General features: G+C 42.2%; 1 protein-coding gene across 1 annotated transcript in view; it reads right to left on the reverse strand.

The window, feature by feature from the left end:
* The window catches only part of MYO15A (myosin XVA), a 144,727-nt gene that overhangs the window by 102,050 nt on the left and 20,242 nt on the right, over positions 1-22,435 (reverse strand). Inside the window, exons 8-11 of the mRNA XM_069087739.1 lie at positions 8,240-8,343; positions 4,732-4,795; positions 4,484-4,597; positions 1,571-1,732 (exon numbers count right to left, since the gene is read on the reverse strand). Of these exons, the coding sequence (XP_068943840.1) occupies positions 1,571-1,732; positions 4,484-4,597; positions 4,732-4,795; positions 8,240-8,343 (444 nt within the window). The remainder of the gene's footprint in view (positions 1-1,570; positions 1,733-4,483; positions 4,598-4,731; positions 4,796-8,239; positions 8,344-22,435) is intronic.

Below are 22,435 nucleotides of genomic sequence, written 5' to 3' on the forward strand. Positions count from 1 at the left end.
AGAGAGAGAGAGAGAGAGAGAGAGAGAGAGAGAGAGAGACCAAAAAAGCATAAGGAGCTCAGAAAAAGGAAACCAAACTCTATTTGTTTTCTTACCCCAGGGTACCATCTATAATACTTGGTGTAACTTTAGCTTTATAAATCTTCCCACAACTGTTATATGTTTGTAGTTGTTAATAGCAAAAAATTTCTAAGGGCCCCTCTAAAAGGTTGTGGTCCACCTTCATGAGAAGGGAGAAGGTGGGGAACTTTTTCTGAAAGAATCCGGGAAGATAGAAATCTTACAAGAGGGCAGGCAGCCAAGAAGGTGGCTAGAGAACAGGAGGGGCCCCAGCTTGGGAACCAGAGATTTCTCCAAGGGTTTCTAGCTTCAGGAGGCTTCATGCCCCCACTTTCTTCCTGACTCAGAGTGCCCCCTTGATGCCCAGGGCATCACTTTGCCCAGAGGGGTTGCAGAAAGCTACTGAACCTGGGGCATGAAACAGGACACATAGTCCCTAAGGAATACCTCAGGCTGCCCCTTACATCCCTGACACTATTATTGTAGTGGCAGAGAACTTTGGGGAACCTGTCTTTTTTTTTGCAGGGACCTTTTGGAGACAATAACTCTGCCTTGGTCATCTGCCCCCAAAGAATTGACCTAATAGTGGGAATTGGGGGCATAGGGGAAATCGGGGTAATTGAGAAGAAACATACTTTAGTATGAAAGGACTTTGTGATTCCCTGAAACGGCAGCCTAGAAAAGGATATGGGGACAGTGTCTCAGACCAGAGTTGAGCAGGATTGGAGTGGGTGGGAAGAAGGGAGATTCGGGCTCCTGAGGAACATGCTGGGGTTGGGGTTTGGGAGTGGGCTAGAGAAGAGAGAGAAATCACTGTTTTCCAATATCAGCCATTCCCCAGGTCATCTGTATAGTTCCCCCTAGAGGGAGAAACAGATCTTTAACAAGAACAGCAGAGACCGTGATTAGACATAAGGGAAAACTTTTGACTATCTAAAAAATCAAACAGTAGCCAAAGTGACAAAGGAAGTCTGTTAGAACTCTGTTCCTGGGCACTTTGGGAAGGAAACTAAATACTATCCCTGGTGTAAATGTAGTCATTCACCTGCCCGAAGGCAGGGAGGGAGCTGTAGCAGATGACCTTTTGAAGGCTTTCTTCCTCTGAAATTCTGAAGCATAGATGGGGTCCAAGGACTCCCAAGGGGTGTGTGATAGATTTCAGGGGCCTTCTTGATCTTCAGTGGGAAAAATTACATCCGCATTTTCATTGACCTCTAATTGAAATTTAGTATTTCCTTTAAGTATGAATTTAAAGAAAAACAACACAAAAACATTATTCAGAGAAGGGGTCTATAGGTTTCACCAAAGAGGTCCATGATACCCCAAAAAAAAAAAAAAAGGTTAAAAACTGCTAGCTGAGGGTCATAGACAAAGAGAGCCCTCCTCAGAAGGAACTCTCAAAGCCAATGGCTTATGACCTTAGTATGTAGGGACTTCTACATGCATTTCTATGATGGGTCTCTCTATCTCATACAGTGCCCCCCCCCAAGACTCTCCTGTCACAGATTACCTCATACTTTTCAAAGTATACATTGCCCAGGTGGAGGATGGAAGACAGAATTCGGAAGATGCTGTCTTGGTCTTCGATGCTAAAGTTTAAGACCTCCATGGCACTGAGGAGTCTCTGGAAATCAGCTTCATCACTTTTACCCAGGATCTCACAATTGCCACCCTGGGGAAGAGAGGAAAGAAGATCTCTCTCTGTTTGGCAAGGAAAGCAGATGTGTACTCACTAATGTGCTTTCTGGGCTCTTTTAGCCTCCTTGTTGTGGTAACTAATTTACATTGGTTAAATTTCTACATTTATCCCTTCCCCATTGTGGGGGTTGGGAGCACAGTGCTCTCCCCGCTCCCCCCCCACCCCCGCCCTCCATCCTGTGCGATCTGGAAAATCCTGGTAACGTTTCTGGCCCTCCCGTCCTACCAGACAAGAAGTCTGACTTGTTTTCTTTTTCTTTGATGGCATGTTTGCAGTACCTTATTGTAAGATCTGAATTAAGTATTTGGTCCTAGGCTGTATGTAGGTCCATGTTAAGTAAAGATACCGCCCTTTGCGTGTTGTCTGCTGGCTTTTGTGTTCTTTTTGCAAACATTAACTTTTCACTTACTTTAAGTCTAAAACAGAAATTATGTGTATTTATGGTATCAAGAGATAACATATGTTGATATCATACACTACTATGCATATATTTTATGCATTTCTGAATTTCTAAACTTTTTTTTTCTGTGTTATCTGCTGGCCTTCGTGTGTGATCTGTGACTTCTGCAAAACTCTCCAAAAATTCCCATTTAATTTCTTATGCAGACCCACGGCATCGAAACCGCAATGAGGAAAGTTGTGATGTGGAAGGGATAGCTGTATATGACATCATTATTATTGGAGTTGATGTCATTTCTCTTTTCCGTTGCCCATTTTTATTGTACCTTTGATAAATTCTATTGTGATATATATGTGTGTGTATAAAACATGCATAAAATAGACATTTTAAAGGATGAGATAAAGACAAGATAAACTGTACTTTTAAAATATGCAATTTCATTTAATCTATTAATTTTATTAAAAAATTTTCTCATGAAACTGTTATGAGCATAAAGATCCATGTCCCAGAAGCGTTACGGTGCCCTCTCTCAATAAGAACCGCTAGTTTTGTGCTCATAGGGCCCGGGTTGAAACCTAGGGGTCTCAGCCCTAGAAGAGGTCATGAGGCATTTCTTGAACTCTCTCTTTGTTTCACCAAGGTCCCCTTTGAAAATGAAAGATCAACAGCAATGAAATAATGCTTAAGTGAGGCTGGGAGCATGAGATGAGAGGGAGGAGGACCTAGTGAACAGGGGAGGCTGTCAGTCATTGAGCTTCAGTCTGAAGCTATAGGCTGTACCTGGGGCCCAACCAGAGAGGACTTTACTCTGCTCAAGGACTGGATATAGGAGCCAGAAACTGACTGGTCTGCCAGGGAAGTCAGGCAGCTCAAGGGAGAAGCTTGTAAGCTGAGAAAAGCTAGAATTCTAGAACTGTGCCGGGTACTTACAGTCTGCCAACTGGTAAAGCGGAGGAGTTAGGAGAAACAGGAAAAAAGAGATATTCACAAACATGAAAGCAAGATTAGATGTAGAATCTCTTGGGGAAAATATATGTTTATGTATGTATGCATGTATATATATATGTACATACCTGTATGTATGTATAACTATATCCATACTCAATTGTAGCATGGGGGTGGTAGGTAGAGAGGAGGAAGGGAAGAAAAAAAGAACAAAGTAAAAAGTGTACAGCAGAGAACAAAAGAAAACCTACAAGGAAGCAAAGAAAAGATGGACAGCTTTCAACTTATGGTGCAGCATTTCATATAGAGGCTTTCTTGAAATGATGCTATCGCTATATATTTTGAATCCTCTCCTATGTTCTGTTGTGCACATGATAATTTTCTTTTCTTATTTTATATTTAGGTTTAATATTTTAGTTCATAATGTTTCTTTTTCTTAAGTATTTAAGTTTTAGTATTTGTCTAAAATTTAAGAAATTTTAAAGAGATTTTCCAACATATTTATTGTTTTTATTCTAAAATGATGTTTATACTGCATTTTAAGGTTTGCAAAACGCTTTAGAAAATTTATCTCAGGGCAGCTAGTTGGCCAAGTGTAAAATAGAGCACTGGCCCTGGAGTCAGGAGGACCTGAGTTCAAATTTGACCCCAGACACTTAACACTTATTAGTTGTGTGACCTTGGGCAAGTCACTTAACCCCAATTGCCCTGCCCTCCCCCCTCCAAAAAACAAACAAAAAATTTATCTCATTTGATAAAATTTTAGAGGTGAAGAGACTTAGGGAGACAGAAGTTAAGTGACTTATCCAGGATCACAAAATTGCTATGTATCTGAGGTTACATGTGAACATGGGTCTTCCTGACTCTAGGTCCAACACTGTACTATACCACCCAGATGCCTACATTATGGGTAATCAAACCTTATACCCTAAATTACTTGACAGTGTGATATTTCAATGACTCACTCAGCCCAGGGGGTTCAATTAGGTGATAGGGACCAGACTTGTGATTTCATAGGGAACCCCCAAATGAGGAAACTCCTTCTGCCAAAGTAATTCAAAACCTCTGCAATTGAGAGTCTTAGCAGTAAGAAATTAGGGAGGGTTTAAGGTCACAAAGCCAGGATGTGTCAGTAGCAACATTTGAATCTTTAGGCGTGTGGAGAGCCGTGTGTGTAGTGTGTGTGTGTGTGTGTGTGTGTGTGTGTGTGTGTGTGTAGGGGGAGGGAGAAGAGGAGGCTGGATTACAACTCAGAGAGAAGACTCTCCCTCTATTCCCTGGATTCTGGCAATGGATAAGACCAGTGTTCTGTTTGGAGGGGATGCTGACATTTCGGTAACAGCCTCACAGCTCTGCCCCTGGACAGTTACAGAATTTACCTGATTCAGGTAGTAATAGGTCTCAGCTTCCTGAAGACTGAACGTCTGCTTTAACTGGGCTGGGAGTCCTGCCAGCATCTCATAGAAGATGTGGTAATTTCGTTCATTCTTGGCCTGTGGATTCGGGGGTGGGGATGGAATGAAAAAGCAGAGCTTAGCACAGACCAAGGAGGAGGTGACTTCCCCAGGCCATCCTAGGCCAGGCCTGCCTCCCACCATGTTTATATTTCTTCAGTGTGGGGAGGTACCTGAAACACAATCCGGGACTTTTCAAGGAGGTACTGAGACGTTATGGCACCACAGATCAAGCCGCTGGAAAGACAACAATGGTTTTTTTGTTTTGTTTTCTAAATTAATTTATTTCTTTTTAGTTTTCAACATTCACTTCCATAAGTTTTAAATTTTCTCCCCCTCCCTTCCCTTCCCCCTCCCCAAGACAGCATGCAATTCGATCCAGGCTCAACATATATATTCTTATTAGACATATTTTCACATTAGTCATGTTGTATAGAAGAATTAGAACGAATGGGAGGGGGGAGGCTAGGTGGTGCAGTGAATAGAGCACTGGCCCTAGAGTCAGGAGGACCTGAGTTCAAATCTGGCCTCAGACACTTAACACTTACTAGTCATGTGACCTTGGGCAAGTCACTTAACCCCAACTGCCCTGCTTTCCCTCCTCCAAAAAGGGGGAAAAAAGAATCAATGGGAGGAGTCATGAGAAAGAGAAAACAAAACAAAATAGCAAGTGCTCCAATCTGCATTCCGACTCCATAGCCCTTTCTCTGGATGTGGATGGCATTTTCTATCATGAATCCTTTGGAATTGTTTTGGGTCCTTGCATTGCTGAGAAGGGCTGAGTCTATCAAAGTCAGTCCTGGCACACTGTGGCTGTTACTGTGTACAATGTCTTCCTGGCTCTCTCACTACACCCAGCATCAGTGCATAGAAGTCTTTCCAGGCTTTTCTGAAGTCTGCTGCTCATCATATCTTATAGATCAATAACATTCCATTACATTCATATACCACAACTTGTTCAACCAATGGATAGGGCGCTGGTCCTGGAAACAAGAGGACCTAGTTATGTGACCCTAGGCAAGTCACTTAACCCTCTTTGCCTCAGTTTCTCATCTGTCAAATGAGCTGGCGAAGGTAAACCACTTCAGTATCTTTGCCAAGAAAACACCAAATGGGGTCACAGAGAGTCGGAAATGCCACAAAACACACATGTATACATATACATGTAACTGTATATATACCATATATCCAGTGTAAATGGAAGGAAATCTTAGGGGGAAGGTACTGGGGGGACAGGGAGTTGGGGTTGTGGGAAGACTGGGAAAGAAAGACTACAGAGAGTGAGTCAAGGAAGCCAAGAGGCCAAGGTGAGGAGGGAGAGAGTTCCAGGTCTGGGGTACGGCCAGTGAAAATGCCTGGAGGAGGGAGATAGGGTCACGTGGGGGCACAGCAAGAAGGCCAGTGTTGAAAGATTATGGCATATCTTAAGAAGAGTGAAGTATAAGAGGACTGGAAAAGTAGGAAGGGCCCAGGTGGTGTTGGGACTTTAAAAGATAGAAAAGAAAGAAAAACATGGCTGGTCCTGCATGAAATAGTGGAGACCTAGATGAGCAGATCCAAGGAAATAGTGTATGCGGTAACAGCAGCGTTGTTTTAAGAACGACTCTGAATGAATAAGTTCTTTTGGCCACTACCGTGTTTCCCCGATAATAAGACACTGTATTATTAATTTTTTTGGACAGAAAAACACCAGAGGGCTTATTTTCAGGGGAGGGCTTATTTTAATGAACATTGACAGCAATTTTAATAAACAGGTAAATGTGAACAAAAAAATGTACCAGCAAGCAAATCACTGGGGAAGAACAGGATGACGCGCTCACTGCTGCAGCTCTGATTGGATGCAGCTCGGAGCGCGGCATACGTTTCACGGGGGGGGGGACGGTGCATACAGAGGGCACCGTAATGTAGCGTGTAGCGCAGGAGATCACCTTCACTACAGTAGCAATCTCAATAGGGCTTATTTTCGGGGGAGGGCTTATTTTAGAGGAATCTTACACAGTAAGGGGAGGGCTTATTTTCAGGATAGGTCTTATTATCGGGGAAACACGGTATAAATACCCAAATTAACTGCAAAGGACACATGAGGGAAGACATGTCTGTATCCAGAGAAGGATAAATAGAAGTATGTGAAGGATGATTTTACATATATGACCGTGTATGTATGTATGTATATACACACATGAATATATACAAACATATATACATATATGTGTCTAATGGTAGCCATCTCTAAAGCAGGAGTGGGGAAGAAAAAGAGTTACATAAGGAATAGCAACTTGTACATAATAGATTTGCAGTTTCATGTGCAATCTTTTTTTCTATTCTACTATGTTATGGAAATGCTTCTTTTATTTCTTAAGTTCAGAATAAATAAAGAAAAAAATTTTTGGAGGGGGGAAGGCAGGGAAGTTGGGGTGAAGTGACTTGCCCAAGGTCACACAGCTAGTTAAGTGTCAGTGTCTGAGGTCACATTTGAACTCAGGTCCTCCTGACTCCAGGGCTGGTGCTGTATTCGCTGAGCCACCTAGCTGCCCCAATAAAGAAGAATTTTTTTTAGAAAGATAGAGAATATAAAATTTTATCTTGGAGGTAAAAGGGAGTCACTGGGATTTATTGAGTATGTATGTATGTATGTGTGTATGTATGTATGAACATGTATGTACGTGTGTTGGGGGATAATATGGTCAGACAAGCACTTTAGGAAAGTCATTTTGGTAGCTGAGTGGAGGGTGGATTGGGGGAGCACAGATCCAAGTCAGGGAGTTTAGTTAGAAGGCTCTTGCCATAGTCAGGCATAAAAAGATGAGGGCCTATGCCAGGTTGGCAGCTTGGTGAGTGGAGAGAGAGGATCATATCTAGGCAAAATATTGTGGAAGCAGAAATGAGAAGTTTTGGCAGCAGATTGGACATGTGTAGTGAGTGCTGGAAGGATGTCTGGGGGCCTGGGGAGTTAGAAGTAGACATCGCTGGACTACATCAAACCACAGGAGGTCCCTGCCCAAGCTCCACTTAATGGCTGTATTTTGGACCCTCCTGGCTCAGAGTGATAGTAACTGTTTTTCTTTCTGAACAGCAACTCTGAGGGTCTTCTCCTCCCAGTCTGATTTCTTTTTGTTTTGTTTGTTTGTTCATAGGGGCCATCCCTTGACTTACTTCTTAAAGAGGCCCATTCACTGAATGGGCTTTGCCCTCACTCGAAGTGAGAACCTGAAAAGGCCTTAGCCTAGAAGGACCAAGGTCTCCCTTTGCATCCTGGGCCATCTCCAGTCTTCCTGATGACTATCTGGCCACTGGACCCAGGAGGCTCTGGAGGGGAAAGTGAGGCTGGTGACCTTGCACAGTCTTCCCTCACTCAAATCAGAGACAACTGCAAGCCATGTCATCATTTGTCTGATGTCATGGACCTCTTCAAGAAAGAAGGACAGACACAAGGGCAACTCACACTCGTAGGACCCTAGTGTTAGAATTAAAAGGTACCTGCAGGTCAAAGTGAATGCTCTCATTTTACAAGGTCACACAGCTAGTGACAATCTGAAGCAAGATTTGAACCCGGGTCATCCGGACTCCAGGACCAGTGTTCCCTCTGCCCCGTGTTGTCCCTCTCTCCTGGTGATCGGATTGCTAAGAATGCTACTTCCTTCCCCTCCAGAGTTCTTCCTTAGTGACCTCTCACTCACTCACCTCTCCAAAAAGATCTCTATGAACTTCCCAAAGCGACTGGAGTTGTCATTCCTCACGGTTTTGGCATTTCCGAAGGCCTCCAGCAGGGGTGTGGCTTCAAGGATCTGGCCCCAAGATCACATCACACGGAAACAGTGAATCCATCAGAGAAAAGGACACGGGAGGCATGTGTGGGTTAGCATCTCTGCTGAATCCAGGTGACCCGAAGACCCTCCAAAGCCAGGACTCTCCCTCATCCAGGACCTAAGAGGCGGTCTTGGGCAAGACTGAATCCAACTAACTTCTTTGAACCTGCTCCCTGGCCCCTACAGAAGGGACAGAGGCAAAGACTGGGCAGATTTCAGAGGCTACACAACAGCTAGAGAACCAGAGATAGGCAGGCAGTAGATTGTGGGAAGGGTGGAAGCAATTCCTCCCCACTATCTCAGACTACATATCAGACTATTTCAGTAAGTGGAGTGGAGTAAAGGGTAAGAACATTGGGAAGGTAGGAAGGAGCCAGGTTGTGTATTTAAAGGCTAACAGAGGGTCCTGGAGGTGATAGGGAGCCACTGAAGTTTATAGAGGAGGGTAACATGTGAAATTTGGCCTGACCCAGGAAGGACAAGCCAGGAACAGGACTCTGAAGTCATCTCTTATTCTAGAAGAATGGTTTTACTAAAACTTCTGCAAGGCACAATATCTCAGGGATTCTGACTAGAACCGTATTTGGAGGGTAAAAGGGAAGTAGGAAAAGGACCCAGACAACTGCTCCAGGCTGTACTTTATACCATTCTCAGCCCAAATTGGTGTCAGGGCAGTGCCATTCTCACAGCCCCACCAGCCCCACAGCAAACCAGCTCACTGCAAGTCCATCCCACTCCAAATGCCTCCATAGTGCCTGCTGTTCACCGCACGCCCCTCACTGCTCTCTCCCCACCACACACTCTTTACTCCTACCCCCACCCACTACATGTCCCCATTGCTTCCAAGGACCTGCACCAAAGTCATGGGCTCCAGGATCTGCCCCTTACCATAAACCAGCAAAACAAACTGAACCCAAAAAAGCCCAAACCCAAACCAATGACTTCTTCAGGAAGGAGGAACCTGGGGGGCCGGGGCTGCATAAGGCAGGGTTTGTATGGGACAGTGGCGGTTGTAACTGTCCTGCCGCTGGACCCAGAAGGCTGGTAGCCTCTATTCAAACTCCTTGCTGCAACTTCTGGCTTCCTCCTAATTCCAGCCATTCATCCCACTCACTGCAAGCCCCATGCATCACCAGTCTCCTCCATGCAAATCCACCTTCTTGTAACCTCTGTGCACTGCAGGCCCCGCCCACTGTGACTGTTCTCATCACACTTCCACCATCTTCCACCCCTGAGCCACAATGGCTCCAGACTCTAGACCCTATTCATGGCTTTAAGGGGCCCTTGTTGTGCTGGAATCAGAAGTGCTGCCCCCCTGGTTCCCTCCTCTCTGATGCCCACACATGAGCACACCATGCATGCATGCCAGGCCCCGTGTACCTTTATCTTCAGGAGCACATGAGTCAGGGAGAAGGATGGGGTCAGGAACAAATTCTGGGAGTCAATGGCAGCACTGAGAATTATGGTCCCTGCCCCACCCCCATCATGACCTGTCACCCTAGGCTCGGAGCTGAACCAACCAGCCGTTTCCCTGTCCATCCAAGATGGTCAGCTGCACACCTGACACTCTGAGTGACAGAGGCGGGACGAAGCTCAGGGTTCCCTCCCTCTTCAGTCTCCCTAGTTCTGAGTCATCAAACTGGATACGTCCATAGATGGCGAGCTAGCATGGCAAACATTCTGAAAGCCTCACAAATTGCAGCTCCACCTGGGGAAGTTCAGCCTGGAGGAAAGGCAACTATCCCAAAAAATGTGAGAAACGGTCAGTGGGGAGAGCCGGGAGTCTCCTCCATTTGGTCTCAGAAGGCAGAACCAGGGCCAAATAGATGAAAGGTTTCAGGGAGGTTGATCTGGGGCCAACATAAGAATGAACTAAAGTTAAGTAGGTGGTGAAGCAGCCAGAGGTCTGGGCCTGGAGTCAGAGGGACATGAATTCAGATCTGACCTCATCTACTTACCAGCCAGGTGACCCTGAGCAAGTCACTTAAGTTTCCTCATCTGTAAAACGGAGACCATTAATAGCACCTAACCTCCCCGGGTTGTCTTTAGGAGGCTCGAATGGGATAACATTTGTAAGGGGCTCAGCGCAGTGCCTTGGAACACAGTGGGTGCTTGCAGGATCCCGATTGGGGAGAAGCCATAAAATACAGTAATAACTGAAAAGTCATAAAAACTTGAACTCTGTAAAAGGTGGAAACCTGGACACGGTGACCTGCTAAAAATCGTAACTTAGACACTGAGTCATTGCTAAGACCTATGAAAGCTGTAACAAGAATATCATGACCCATATGTGACCAGCACGTGATTGATACACAGACTTATGTTTGGGCATAACACCCATTCTCATCAGTAAGCAGAAAACCAAAATCATGCCCCCATCAGTAGTGACGCCTCTCTAGCTCTTCCTTGTCTTCTATAATTACCCCGGGGATTTGGGGGCTCTTTTGTGGGGACCCACCATCGGTCTGGCCCCTGCTTCAGGCTGTTGATTATCTGACCTCTTGGCAGGGATCCATCATACTGACCCCCAGTGTAAGTAACCCAATTGATTAAACTAGTGCCTATAATTAATCTGGAGCTCACTGGCCTCCTCCTGTGGTTTTGAACTTGTCTCTGTTTGGGAAGGAGATGCAGGATTCCCTAGGTGGGGGAATTCCAAGCCTTCCAGTGCTTCATAGAGGATGTGTTTTTTTAAATGAGCCAGAATAATCCCAGCTGTACAGCAGTGTAATGGACTGTTTGGGGAGATGATGCGCTCTCCATTGCTGGAAATGTTTAAGCCAGAGGCTCATTCCCCTTTTTTTTTACAACATGCACTCCTTTTTATGGGGCAGGTAGGTGGTTAGAGCACTGGGCCTGGAATTAGGAAGACCTGAATCCAAATCCAGTCTCAGATACTTACCAGCTGTGTGACCCTGAGCAAATCACTAAAAAAATAAAATAAAACAAATCTATGCCTCAGTTTCTTTAACTATAAAATGGAATAACAATACCACCTACCTAGAAGGGGGGTTGTGAGGATGAGATGAGATATTTGCAAACAGGGACCTCTCCTCAGAATAATGTTTTTAAATGTATAAAATAAAATACAGAGTATTATAAAGTAAATAATTTCTGTTATATTGAAATAAAGATATAAAATATCTTAAAGGCTGGTTCATGGATTGCAGGTTTAAAAACCTCTGTACTTTAAGCAGAATCTGGAGGGCCACTTATCAGTGACACTTTGGGCAGAAGGGTGGACAAGAGAATGTGTAAAATCTCTTCCAACTGTGACATGCTACGAGTCTAGGAATACACACAGAGACCTCTAATTTGAGGCCTTATTTCCACCGTCCCCATCTCTGACTTCCCAGGATCCAGCAAAGGCTAGGAGTTTGATTTGACCTAAGAGAGGGGATCTAGGTTGGGTAATGAAAACAGCTGGGGAAGAGAGAAGTTTCAGAGCAGGAAGGCAACTTATAGGTCATTAATCTAGGGTTCCTATGGCCTGTGACTGCAAGGGTCCCACAAGCTCTGATGTGACCAGACTCAAGAAAATAGGAATAGGATCAGAAGATGTTGTCAAGAACTAAGTTGTCACTGATCTTCATTACCTAAAGCAGGGGTGGGGGAACCTGCAGCCTCAAGGCCACATATGGCCCTCTAGGTCCTCAAGTGTGGCCCTTTGATGGAATCTATTTAATTCAAAGGGCTGCACTTGAGGACCTAGAGGGCCACATGTGACCTCCAGGCTGCAGGTTCCCCACCCCTGGGCAAAACCTTTGCTGTTCCCTACACCTAATATTTCAGGCAGCTTGCAGCACAGTCCAAACCCAAGGCATTCCCAAGGACTCTTATGAGAATGATGAACACAAGGGCAGGCACCCAAGGCTAAAGACACCCAGGGCTACTCTATGTCCAACACTTTCCTGGGACACTCAAAGCCTTGCTCTGCTTGTTTTCTCTGATTGTTTCACCGTTCTGTTCTCACCCTCTCCCTTTGCTTCTTTCTAATATGCATCTTCCAGTTGCTCTAAAATACCAGCCCGAGGTTCTGGCTTTCCTGTTCTCCCTCGGAGTGTGAGAGAGGCCAATGCCTTTGTTGAAGCCATGGGCAGCAGCTGCTATCTCCGTGTCCTCCAGAGATCATTTTTGCCTTCTGGAAACTGAGGCCAAGAGAGAAAGGAAGCAACTCACAGAAGCTGATGCCGTCCATGAATATAAAAGCCAGGACTAGAAGCCAAGTCTGTTTATCATCTACAGCAGTAGCTGTGGCTGAAATGGCGAACCTTTACGGGGACATGGTGCTAGATAAGAGGATACAGGGGCAGTGGTCCTGGAGTCAGGAGGACCTGAGTTCAAATCCGGCCTGAGACACTAGCTGTGTGACCCTAGGCAAATCACTTAACCCAGAATGCCTCAAAAAAAAGAGGATATAAAGAAGTCTAAGATATAGTTTCTGATATTGATGCTTTAGTCTCTGCTTGCCAAGCTCCACATGACCTCAGTCAAGGCTGCAGGGACAGAGCATGAGCATGGTTATCAACAGGGCCCGAAAAGAGCTATTATGAGCTCTCCCCAGCTTCCTCTGCAGCTGTTTTCTCTCAAGAATAATCATCTAGTTTCTTCCACCCCACAGCAAATGGAAGTTCCTAAGATGACCCGGCTTCAGAGATCTGGGCAGGAGAAAAGGGCGAGACTTGGTAAAAGTGCCAAGCCTGCTCTAAGGCTATTGGAATAGAAGGACAAAAGAAAAAAAGACTTCCAGCAAGAAAGCTAAAGGAGTTTCTATAAAAGCACAGCCCTTCTCACCACTTCAAAACAGCTAAAAAGGCACAAAAGAAACCAGCAAACCAAACATAGACATACACTTCATAATTTAACAACTGAGAGAGAGGGATGGAAATACATCCACAAAAGAAAGGAAGGAAAGGAAACAGCACAGAGATTGAGATAAGAAGTAAACAAAATAATCATTTTTGAAAAAAATTAATTATAAACAAAATTAATTCCTAATACAATAAGGAAAACCTATGCCATGTGTGGCAGGTACAGCTAGAACCCTAGAAAAGAGGATGGCCGCAGTGAACAGAGCACCGGCCCTGGAATTAGGGCCTGAGTTCAAATTTGACCTCAGACACTTAACACTTACTAGCCATATGACCTTGGGCAAGTCATTGAACCCCAACTACCCTGCCTTCTCCCCTCCAAAAAGCAAAAAAAAAGAGGGTGGAATGATCACAAAAACAATGGGAATGTTTGGAATGCTTAATAATCTGAAGAGTTCTTTAGGATTTCTGACTAAAATGGTGACATGTTAGGTCCCAGAGGAGCCCAGGCCCTCCACAATGCTACTGAGTAGACTTCTAAAATTGTACCAGGAGAAACATGATAAAGAAAACCAAGGAGAAAGCATATAAGCTATGAGCACCCCTCCAGTACAGGCCTACACAAGGAATTTACTAGAAACTTACAGAGGCCCTGAACAAAGACAAGCCAGGTTAGGCAGAGAAGGCACAGGTGTAAAACAGGAATAGACTAGTGCCAGGGCAGTGTTGAATCAGAGCCCATACCTGAGCTAGAAGAGGAGAGTTGACCAGACCAGCACCCAGGCAGCCCATACCCCGCTCACAACCCAGGCAACCTGCATCAGGCAGCCCAGAACCTGGGCAGCCCAGCACCCAATGAGCCCACCCTCAAGCCATAGCAGGAAACAGAAAAGTGTAGGCCAGTATCTGGGAATCAAAGCTTCTGGGGTATCAGAGGAGGCCTGCAATAAAAAATGCCTTGTTGGGGCCTGTCAAGTCATAGCAGTGCACAGAGTCTGAGCCAAGGCTGCCAGGACCAAATGGGGTCTGTTCACACCAGAGGGTGTATTGGTAAATGCCGAACGTTGGCTCTCTGAAAATGAGAGGTGTGAATGATCACAGTGAGAATTTAACAATTGGCTCTCTAGAGCAGGTCTGAGCTGGCTTCAGCATACTACTGGTTCATACCATTCAACAGTATGGGAGACAGCAAGCAGAATGAGTGGGTACAACCTGAGGCTGGAGAAATGGGCAAACAGAAAGAAAGGGGAAAATCGCCAGACAATGAAGAAGAGCGATGGCTCGGCAGGAGCCCAAAAGGTCAACTCACAAGAACAGAAGTTCAGATAAAGTCTTAGAGAAAAGAATGACCTGTTCACAATGACTGCAAATGAATGAAACTAGAGATAAATGTATATTAAACAGAATGAGCATCATGGAGGAAAGAATGGGAAGGAGGGACTCCCTGAAAATTGTGATGGACCAACCAGAAAGCAATGACTCCGAGAAATAAGGAACATTAAACAAAATCAAAATATTGGGGTAAATACACAGAAAAAAAAAGGATGTGAGGCATGTGCTATTTAAAAAAAACTGACCTGGAAAACAAGTCAAGGAGAAAAAAAATTAAGAATCATTGCACAACATTGTCATCACTATTATTCAACATCATACTAGAAATGCTAGCTACAGCAATAACCCAAGAAAAAGAAATTGAAAGAATAAAAATAGACAATGAGAAAACTAAACAATCACTTTTTGCAGGTGGTATGAAGGCATACTTAGAGAACCCTAGAGAATCAGCTAAGTGAACTAAGTGAAACAAGTAATAACTTCAGCAAAGTTGCAGGATATAAAATAAACCCATGCAAATCATCAGCACTTCTATATACTACCAACCAAACCCAATAGCAAGAGATAAAAAGAGAATTTCCATTTAAAATAATTGCAGACAATACAAAATATTTGGGAATCTGCCTGCCAAGAGAAACCCAAGAATTATACGAATAAAATTACAAAACACTTTTCACACAAATACAGACCTAAAAAATTGGAAAAGTATCCTTTGCTCATAGGTAGGCAGAATCAATACAATAAAAATTACAGTTCTACATAAGTTTACTTATTCAGTGCCATACCAATCAAACTACCAAAGAACTATTTTATTGAGCTAGAAAAAAATAATAACAAAATTCATATGGAAGAACAAAAGGTAAAGAATATCAAGGTAATCAATGGAAAAAAAAGTATATAGAAAAGTGACCTTGCAGTTCCAGATTTCAAACTATATTACAAAGCTATAATCATTAAAACAGTCTGGTAATGGCTAAGAAACAGAGCAGCGGATTAGTGGAATAGATTAGGTACACAATGCATAGTAGTAAATTACCACAGTAACCTAGTGTTTGATAAACCCAGAGATCCAAGCTTTGGGGACTTCACTAGAAGACAAAAATTGCTGGGAAAACTGGTAAGCTGTTTGGCAAAAACTAGGCATAGACCTGACAACATCCGTCTCACATATCATACCAAGATAAAGTCAAAATGGATAAATGATTTAAACATAAAGGGTGATATCATAAGGAAATTAGGAGAGCATGGAAAAAATGTACCTGTCAGCTCTATGGATAAGGGAAGACTTTCTGACCAAAGAGATAGAGAGGATCACAGGAAGTAAAATAAATAATTTTGCTTTTATGACATTAAAAAGCTTTCTGCACAAACAAAACTAATGCAGCCAAAATTAGAAGGAAAACAGGAAATGGAGGAAATTTTACAGCGAGTTGATCTGATAAAGGTCTAATTTCTCAAATATATAGGGAACTGAGACAAATTTATAAAAATAAGAGTCATTCCCCAGTTGATAAGTGCTCAAAGGCTATGGATAGGTAGTTTTGAGAAGAGGAAATGAAAGCTCTCAATAGCCACATGAAAAAATGCTCTAATTCACTACTGATTAGAAAAATGCAAATTAAAGCAACTCTGTGATGCCACCTCACACTTGTCAGATTGGCTAACATGACAGAAAAGGGAAATGACAAATGCTGGAGGGGATGTGGGAAAACTGGGACACTAATGCCCTCTTGGTGAAATTGTGGATTGACCCAACAATTCTGGAGAACAACTTGGCAGTAAAGGGCTATAAAACTGTGCATGCCCTCTGGTCCAGCAATACCACTGCTAGGTCTGTATCCTAAAGAAATCAAATAAAACAGGAAAGGATCTATTTGTACAAAAATATCCATAGCAGCTCTTTTTCTCATGGCAAAGAATTGGAAATTGAGGGGATGCCCAACAATTAGGAAACGACTGAACAAGTAGTCGTATATGATTGTGATGGGATATTATTATTCTATAAGAAATGGCAACCAGGATGGTTTCAAAAAAACCAGTGAAGACTTGTATGAATTCATGAAAAGAGCCGGAAGAACGTTATACATGGTAAAGGCAATATTGTAGGGGTGAACAACTATGAAAGAATTTTCTATTCTGATCAAGACAATGATCTGAGACAGTTGCAAAGGACTCAGGATGAAAAATGCTATCCACCTCCAGAGAGAGAATTAATTAACTCTGAATGCAGATTGAAGCTTATCTTTTCAAAACTTTATTTTTCTTGTTTTATTTTTTGGTATGTGTTTTCTTTTGCAACATGGCTAATATGGAAATGTTTTGCGTGGCTTCACATATGTAATCAATATCAAATTGCTTGCTTTCTCAAGGAAGAATGAGAGGTAGGGGTAAGGTAAAGAATGCAGAACTCAATTAAAAAAAGATTATTAAAATGTTTTTACATGTAATTGAGAAATATTTAATGAAATAAATTTGACAATTTTTTTTAAAAAGAATCATTGGACTACATGTAAACCATGACCAAAACAAAACTGCTAGAATAATCATATTTCAGGAAATCAGAAATAAAAATTGCTCAGATCTATTGGAACCAGAGGACAAAGGGGAAACAAGAAGGATCCATGGATCACTTCCTGAAAGAAACCCCAAAATGAAAACTCCCAGGAATATTCTATCCTGGGCCCTCTCCTCTTTTTCTTCTATACTCTTTTATTTGGTGATCTCACCAGTTTTCATCAGTTCAATTATCATCTCTTTGCAGACGATTCCACTCTAAAACATCCTCTCTAGTCTCTCTCCAGTACCACACCATGAACCACCTTTTAGACATCTCAAACTAAACATACCCAAAACAGAACTCATTACATTTCTTTCCAAATTTCTCTCTCTAGAACATATTTTAAAAAAAGGCAATTCCTTTGCTACATAATCTTTCCGAAAAAGTTGAGAAAGAAGCCATTCATTTCCTTTCATGAGACAAATATTGTCCTGATGATAGAAACAGAGAATGAAAACTATAGCTCAATACTGATGCAAAAATATTAAAAACTTCATCACCAGGAGCTAGTACTATTTATAATGGAGAAGCACTGGAAGTTTTCTGCAATAAGACCAAAGTAAAGCAAGGATGCCCTCAGCCTCCACTGTCAGACCATTAGAAATATTAGCTCTGGCAATGACAGAAGAAAAGAACCTCCAGGAATTAGCATAGCTAAAGTAAAAGCTAAATTACCCTTATTCGATGATGATATAATGATTTACTTATAAAACCCAAATGAAAAGATTAATCAAGGCAATTAATAGCTTCAGTCCAGTAACAGAATATTACAGAAATCCACAAAAATTCATCAGCCTTTCTACAAATTATCTCCCCCCAAAAAACAGGGGAAAAAAAAGACAGGAGAGAAATTCCATTTAAGATAACAGCAAAATGCATTAACTCTGAAAATTAACCTGCCAAGACATTCCTAGGACTTGTAAAAATATAACTATGAGATGATTTTTATAGGAAAAAAAGAAGTCCTAAATAATTGGATATATAGTCCATGTACATGTCTGGACCACACCGATACAGTAAAAATGATTACACCACCCATGTTATTTTACAGATTTAACACTTATCAATGGATTTACTGAAGATATACTTCATAGAATTAGATAAAATAATAAAAAACTTCATTTGGAGGGGTCAGTAGTCACGTTATATCAAGGCTATAAAACAAAAAAAAAGTTATAGGAGTCACACTTAGGGCTATCAGATCTAAAACCACAATATGAAACAGTATTTCTCAAACTCCCTGGTCTTAGATAAAATGAAAAAGTCAGTGGAATAAACTGGATAATCAGGACCTGGGAACCAAAATGCCCAGAATGCTGGTGCTTGACAAATCCCGGAAAGCAAATTGCTAGGGTAGGGACGAGGCTGCCGGGGAAACTGGTAATAATTTTGCCCCCAAATCGGCGCAGATCAGCATTTTATACCTTAGGCAATAAGACATTCCAAACTGATGGCACATAAATATAAGAAATGGCAACCATTAAAATGCCAGAAGCATGGAAGTTTAGGTCTTTCCTAATTATGAGAAGTAATTAAATAATATAGTATAGATAACATAATATTTATAATGTATTTGTATAAGATATTGAATGCTAATGTTGTTTATGTTTTATATGTTTATTACCTATAATATTTCTATATAAATAATTATTTCCTAATTATGAGAAAATGGATGGAGGTCAGGCACAGGGCATAGTCGATAGAGGATTAGCTTCATAACCAGGAAGAACTGAGGTTCGAATTCTCCCTCTGACACATTCTAGCTCTGTGACCCTGCAGAAGGACTTTAACTTCTTAGGGCTCTAGCAGAGTCTCTAAGGCTATAAACTGCAGAGAAAGTGCTGACCTGCACTGGTGGAGGGCATTTCCTCCTCCAGGAGTTCCCTATACCAATGAAATCACAGGTTTACTCCCTATCCCTGATAATGAATAAGGGAAAATATACAACTAGAGAAGGTACAGAAGGAATAGTCTTAATTATACTGTACGAAATTAGAAAAAACTTTTCAAATATAATCCATGCAGTGAGAGTCAGAAGAAGGTACGTGAAGTGGGGAAAATACATTAAAAAACTCTGACAAGGGGCAGTGGATGGAGCACTGGCTTTGGAGTCAGGAGGATGGGAGTTCAAAACCAGCTTCAAACACTTGACCCTTACTAGTTGTGCTATTTGGGTAAGTCACTTAACCCTGATTGCCTCCCCCCCCCAAAACAAACAAACAAAAAACTTCTGACAAAAGCTTAAATCTATAGGGAATTAGCATAAACACATAAGATAAGAACTATTCTCCAATAAAGGATATGAATCAGTTGGCGGGTTGTTTTTCCTTTGAGGCATTCAGGATTAAGTGATTTCCCTAGTATCACACAGCTAGTAAGTGTCCAAGGTCAAATTTGAACACAGGTCCTCCTGGACACCAAAGGCCAACTCTATCCGCTGTGCCATCTTGCTGCCCTGACAGCACAGTAGATAAAGTGCTGGGCTTATGATAGGAAGACCTCCGTTCATATTCAGCCTTAGATCCTTGTTAACTGTGTGACCCTGGACAAGTCATTTAACTCTTGTTTGCCTCAGTTTCCTCAACTGTAAAATAGAGAAAATAATAGCACTTCCCTTCTAGGGTTGTTGTGAAGATCAAATGAGACATTTTTAAAGTGCTTAGCACAGTGCCTAACATATAGTAGAAGCTATATAAATGATAGCTATTGCTACTACCACTACTACTGCTGCTACTACTACTACTACTACTTACAACTTACAAATAACAGTAACCACCTCTTACAAAGATCCTAAAAGATGGAAAGACTCATTTTTTGGAGGCACACTTAGTGATCTCGTGAGCTTTTATGGGTTCAATTATCATCTCTGTGCTGATGACTTTGAGATCTAAATATCCAGCCTTAGTCTCTCTTCTGAACTCTAGTCTTACATCACCAGTTGCCTTTTGAACCTCTCAAATGGGATGTCCTGTAGGTATCCCAAATTCAACATGTCCAAAGCACACTAATTTGCTGCTGGCAAAACTGTGAATTAGTTTTAAAAAACCTGTGGAAAATAATTTGGAATTATTCAGGAAATAGTATTAAATTGTTTATATTCTTTAACCCAAAGATTCCATTATTATCCCAATGAGATTATTTACAGAAACCTTACATATACAAAAGTGTTCAGTGTTAGGGAAGGGAATAAGCATTGAAATAGCGTCTATGTGCCATGCACACAGTAAGTGGGTTTTGTGGTTGTTGCTGTTTTATTTACAAATATTATTTCATTTGATCTTCTCAACAACTCTGGAAGGTAGTTGCTATTTTTATTCCCATTTTATAGTTGAGAAAACTGAGGAAGTCAAGATGAAGTAGTTTGCTCAGGGTCATACAGATAGTAAATATCTGAGACTAGATTTGAACTCAGGTCTTCTTGATTTCAGGCCCACCATTTTATCCACTGTGCCACTTAACTGCATGGTTTGTAATAATAAAAATCTAAAACAAAATTAGTGCCCAAAGGGTAATGGCTGAACAAATAATGATATTGAATTTATGCAAATTCACCGTACCATAGTGAACGATAAATATAAAGAAATTAGAGGAAGATGGAAAGGCTTGTATGAAATAATGCAGAGTGAATAAAGCCAAAAGATCAATAAACTTAAAATGAATAGTAAATAGTGGCCACAACAATGAAAATAAAGTCAACAAGAAGAAGGAACAAAACTGGTGAAATTCTGGCCATTGCCAATATCAGACTGCCAAGCATGAAGAACATTTTTCTTCTTTCTGTAAATGATTTAATAATATGCTTTTGAGGGGAGAGGGAGGGAGAAAGGAAGAAGTACTTTGTATGAGGTGTGAATTGGTGGGATCAGACAGAAGCTAGATATTGGCTAGCCAAGAATCAGCCATGCCCCAGGTCACCCCTTGCAAAAGAGGGACGTCTTCTCTAGAGAGTTCCTGCTTTGTCAGCTTACAAAATCCCAACTTGGTATACTAGCTTTAGCTCTGGTGATTACAGACCAATTGGTTATTTTATCTGATGTGGCCCTTCTTCTGCTGTCAGTTCTTTAATGTGTAAACCTTTACCTTCCTTGGCCAGTGAAATTCCAACTGTGCCCATCCTGCTGATGGACTTAAAGAGTGTGTAAGATTGCTGAAAATGTTATTCAGGGCTCACTGGGTTTTGTGTATGGGGGGCTGTGCTCTGAACATGTAATAAGCCAATAGAAAAATGTCTTTGCATGTTGATAAGTATGATTGTCAGCAGTACTTATCAGTGAATCTCTGAATATTTTTATATCTTGAGAAATAGATTTTCTACGATAATATCTATTCACTATATATAAATATATGTATATATCTATATATACATACCTATATATAGAGAGAGAGAGAGAAAAAGAGAGAGAGAGAGAAAGAGAGGGAGAGAGAGAGGGGGAGAGAGAGAAAGAGAGAGGGGGGGAGAGAGAGGTTTTTTTTTTGCCAAATTACTGGAATTTTACTGATGAACAAATGGCATGTGTTAATTCACATGTCGATAGCCTCCCCCAAGCAGGGACCAGGAGGACCTGGGTTCCTTGAGGAGAGTCAGCAGCTGGTGAGGGAAGATTTGTGCAGGATCTGTTTCTGAGATCGTGGTCTCAGGTACCTCACACTCCCATTGTTCTTCCTGAGCAGGTTCAAGAGAAATGACCTCATCCCCTCCTTGCCCTCCAACCTTATGTAGATGAGGGGAGGGACCAGAGTAAAAATCAAACATGATTTGTTTGGGAAAAGCTGGGAAAGAGAGGTACCACTCACAAGAGGGTGGAAGCCAGTCAAGACGGAATAACTAAGTGCTCACCAGCCAAGCACCTTCTGCCTCTACACAGATGCTAGGCATGTATGGTGTTTCATGTATCACAAGACCTTTATATGTTTAAGATCTTTCCAGAATTTCACTACAGCTCTATGAGTAATCAGGTCAGTGTGCCTACTACTTGACAGATGAGGGCTATGTGGTACAGTGGGAAGGGGTTTGGATTGGGACAAAGGACCAAGGTCAAAGGACCTGGGTTCAAATCTTGCCTCTGACACATACTGGCTATGTGACTGACTCTTGGCAAATCACTCAGCTCTCTGTGGCCCTAGGGAACTCAAAGACTAAGTTGCAGAATAACTAAGGATCTGTGTGGATAGAGGGAATTACCTCATTGGGAGTTTCCTGCACTCAATGAAACTAAAGATCTAAACCAAGAAGAGAGAGAAAGAGAGAGAGGGAGACAGAGAGAGAGGGGGAGAGAGAGGGGAGAGAGACAGAGAGAGAGAGAGACAGAGACACAGAGAGAGAGAGACAGAGAGAGAGAGAGACAGAGAGAGAGACAGAGAGACAGAGAGA

Source organism: Petaurus breviceps, unplaced genomic scaffold (assembly GCF_028583685.1).
Source record: "Petaurus breviceps papuanus isolate PSGF00001 unplaced genomic scaffold, PetGlider_PUasm1.0 183, whole genome shotgun sequence".
NCBI lineage: Eukaryota > Metazoa > Chordata > Mammalia > Diprotodontia > Petauridae > Petaurus > Petaurus breviceps.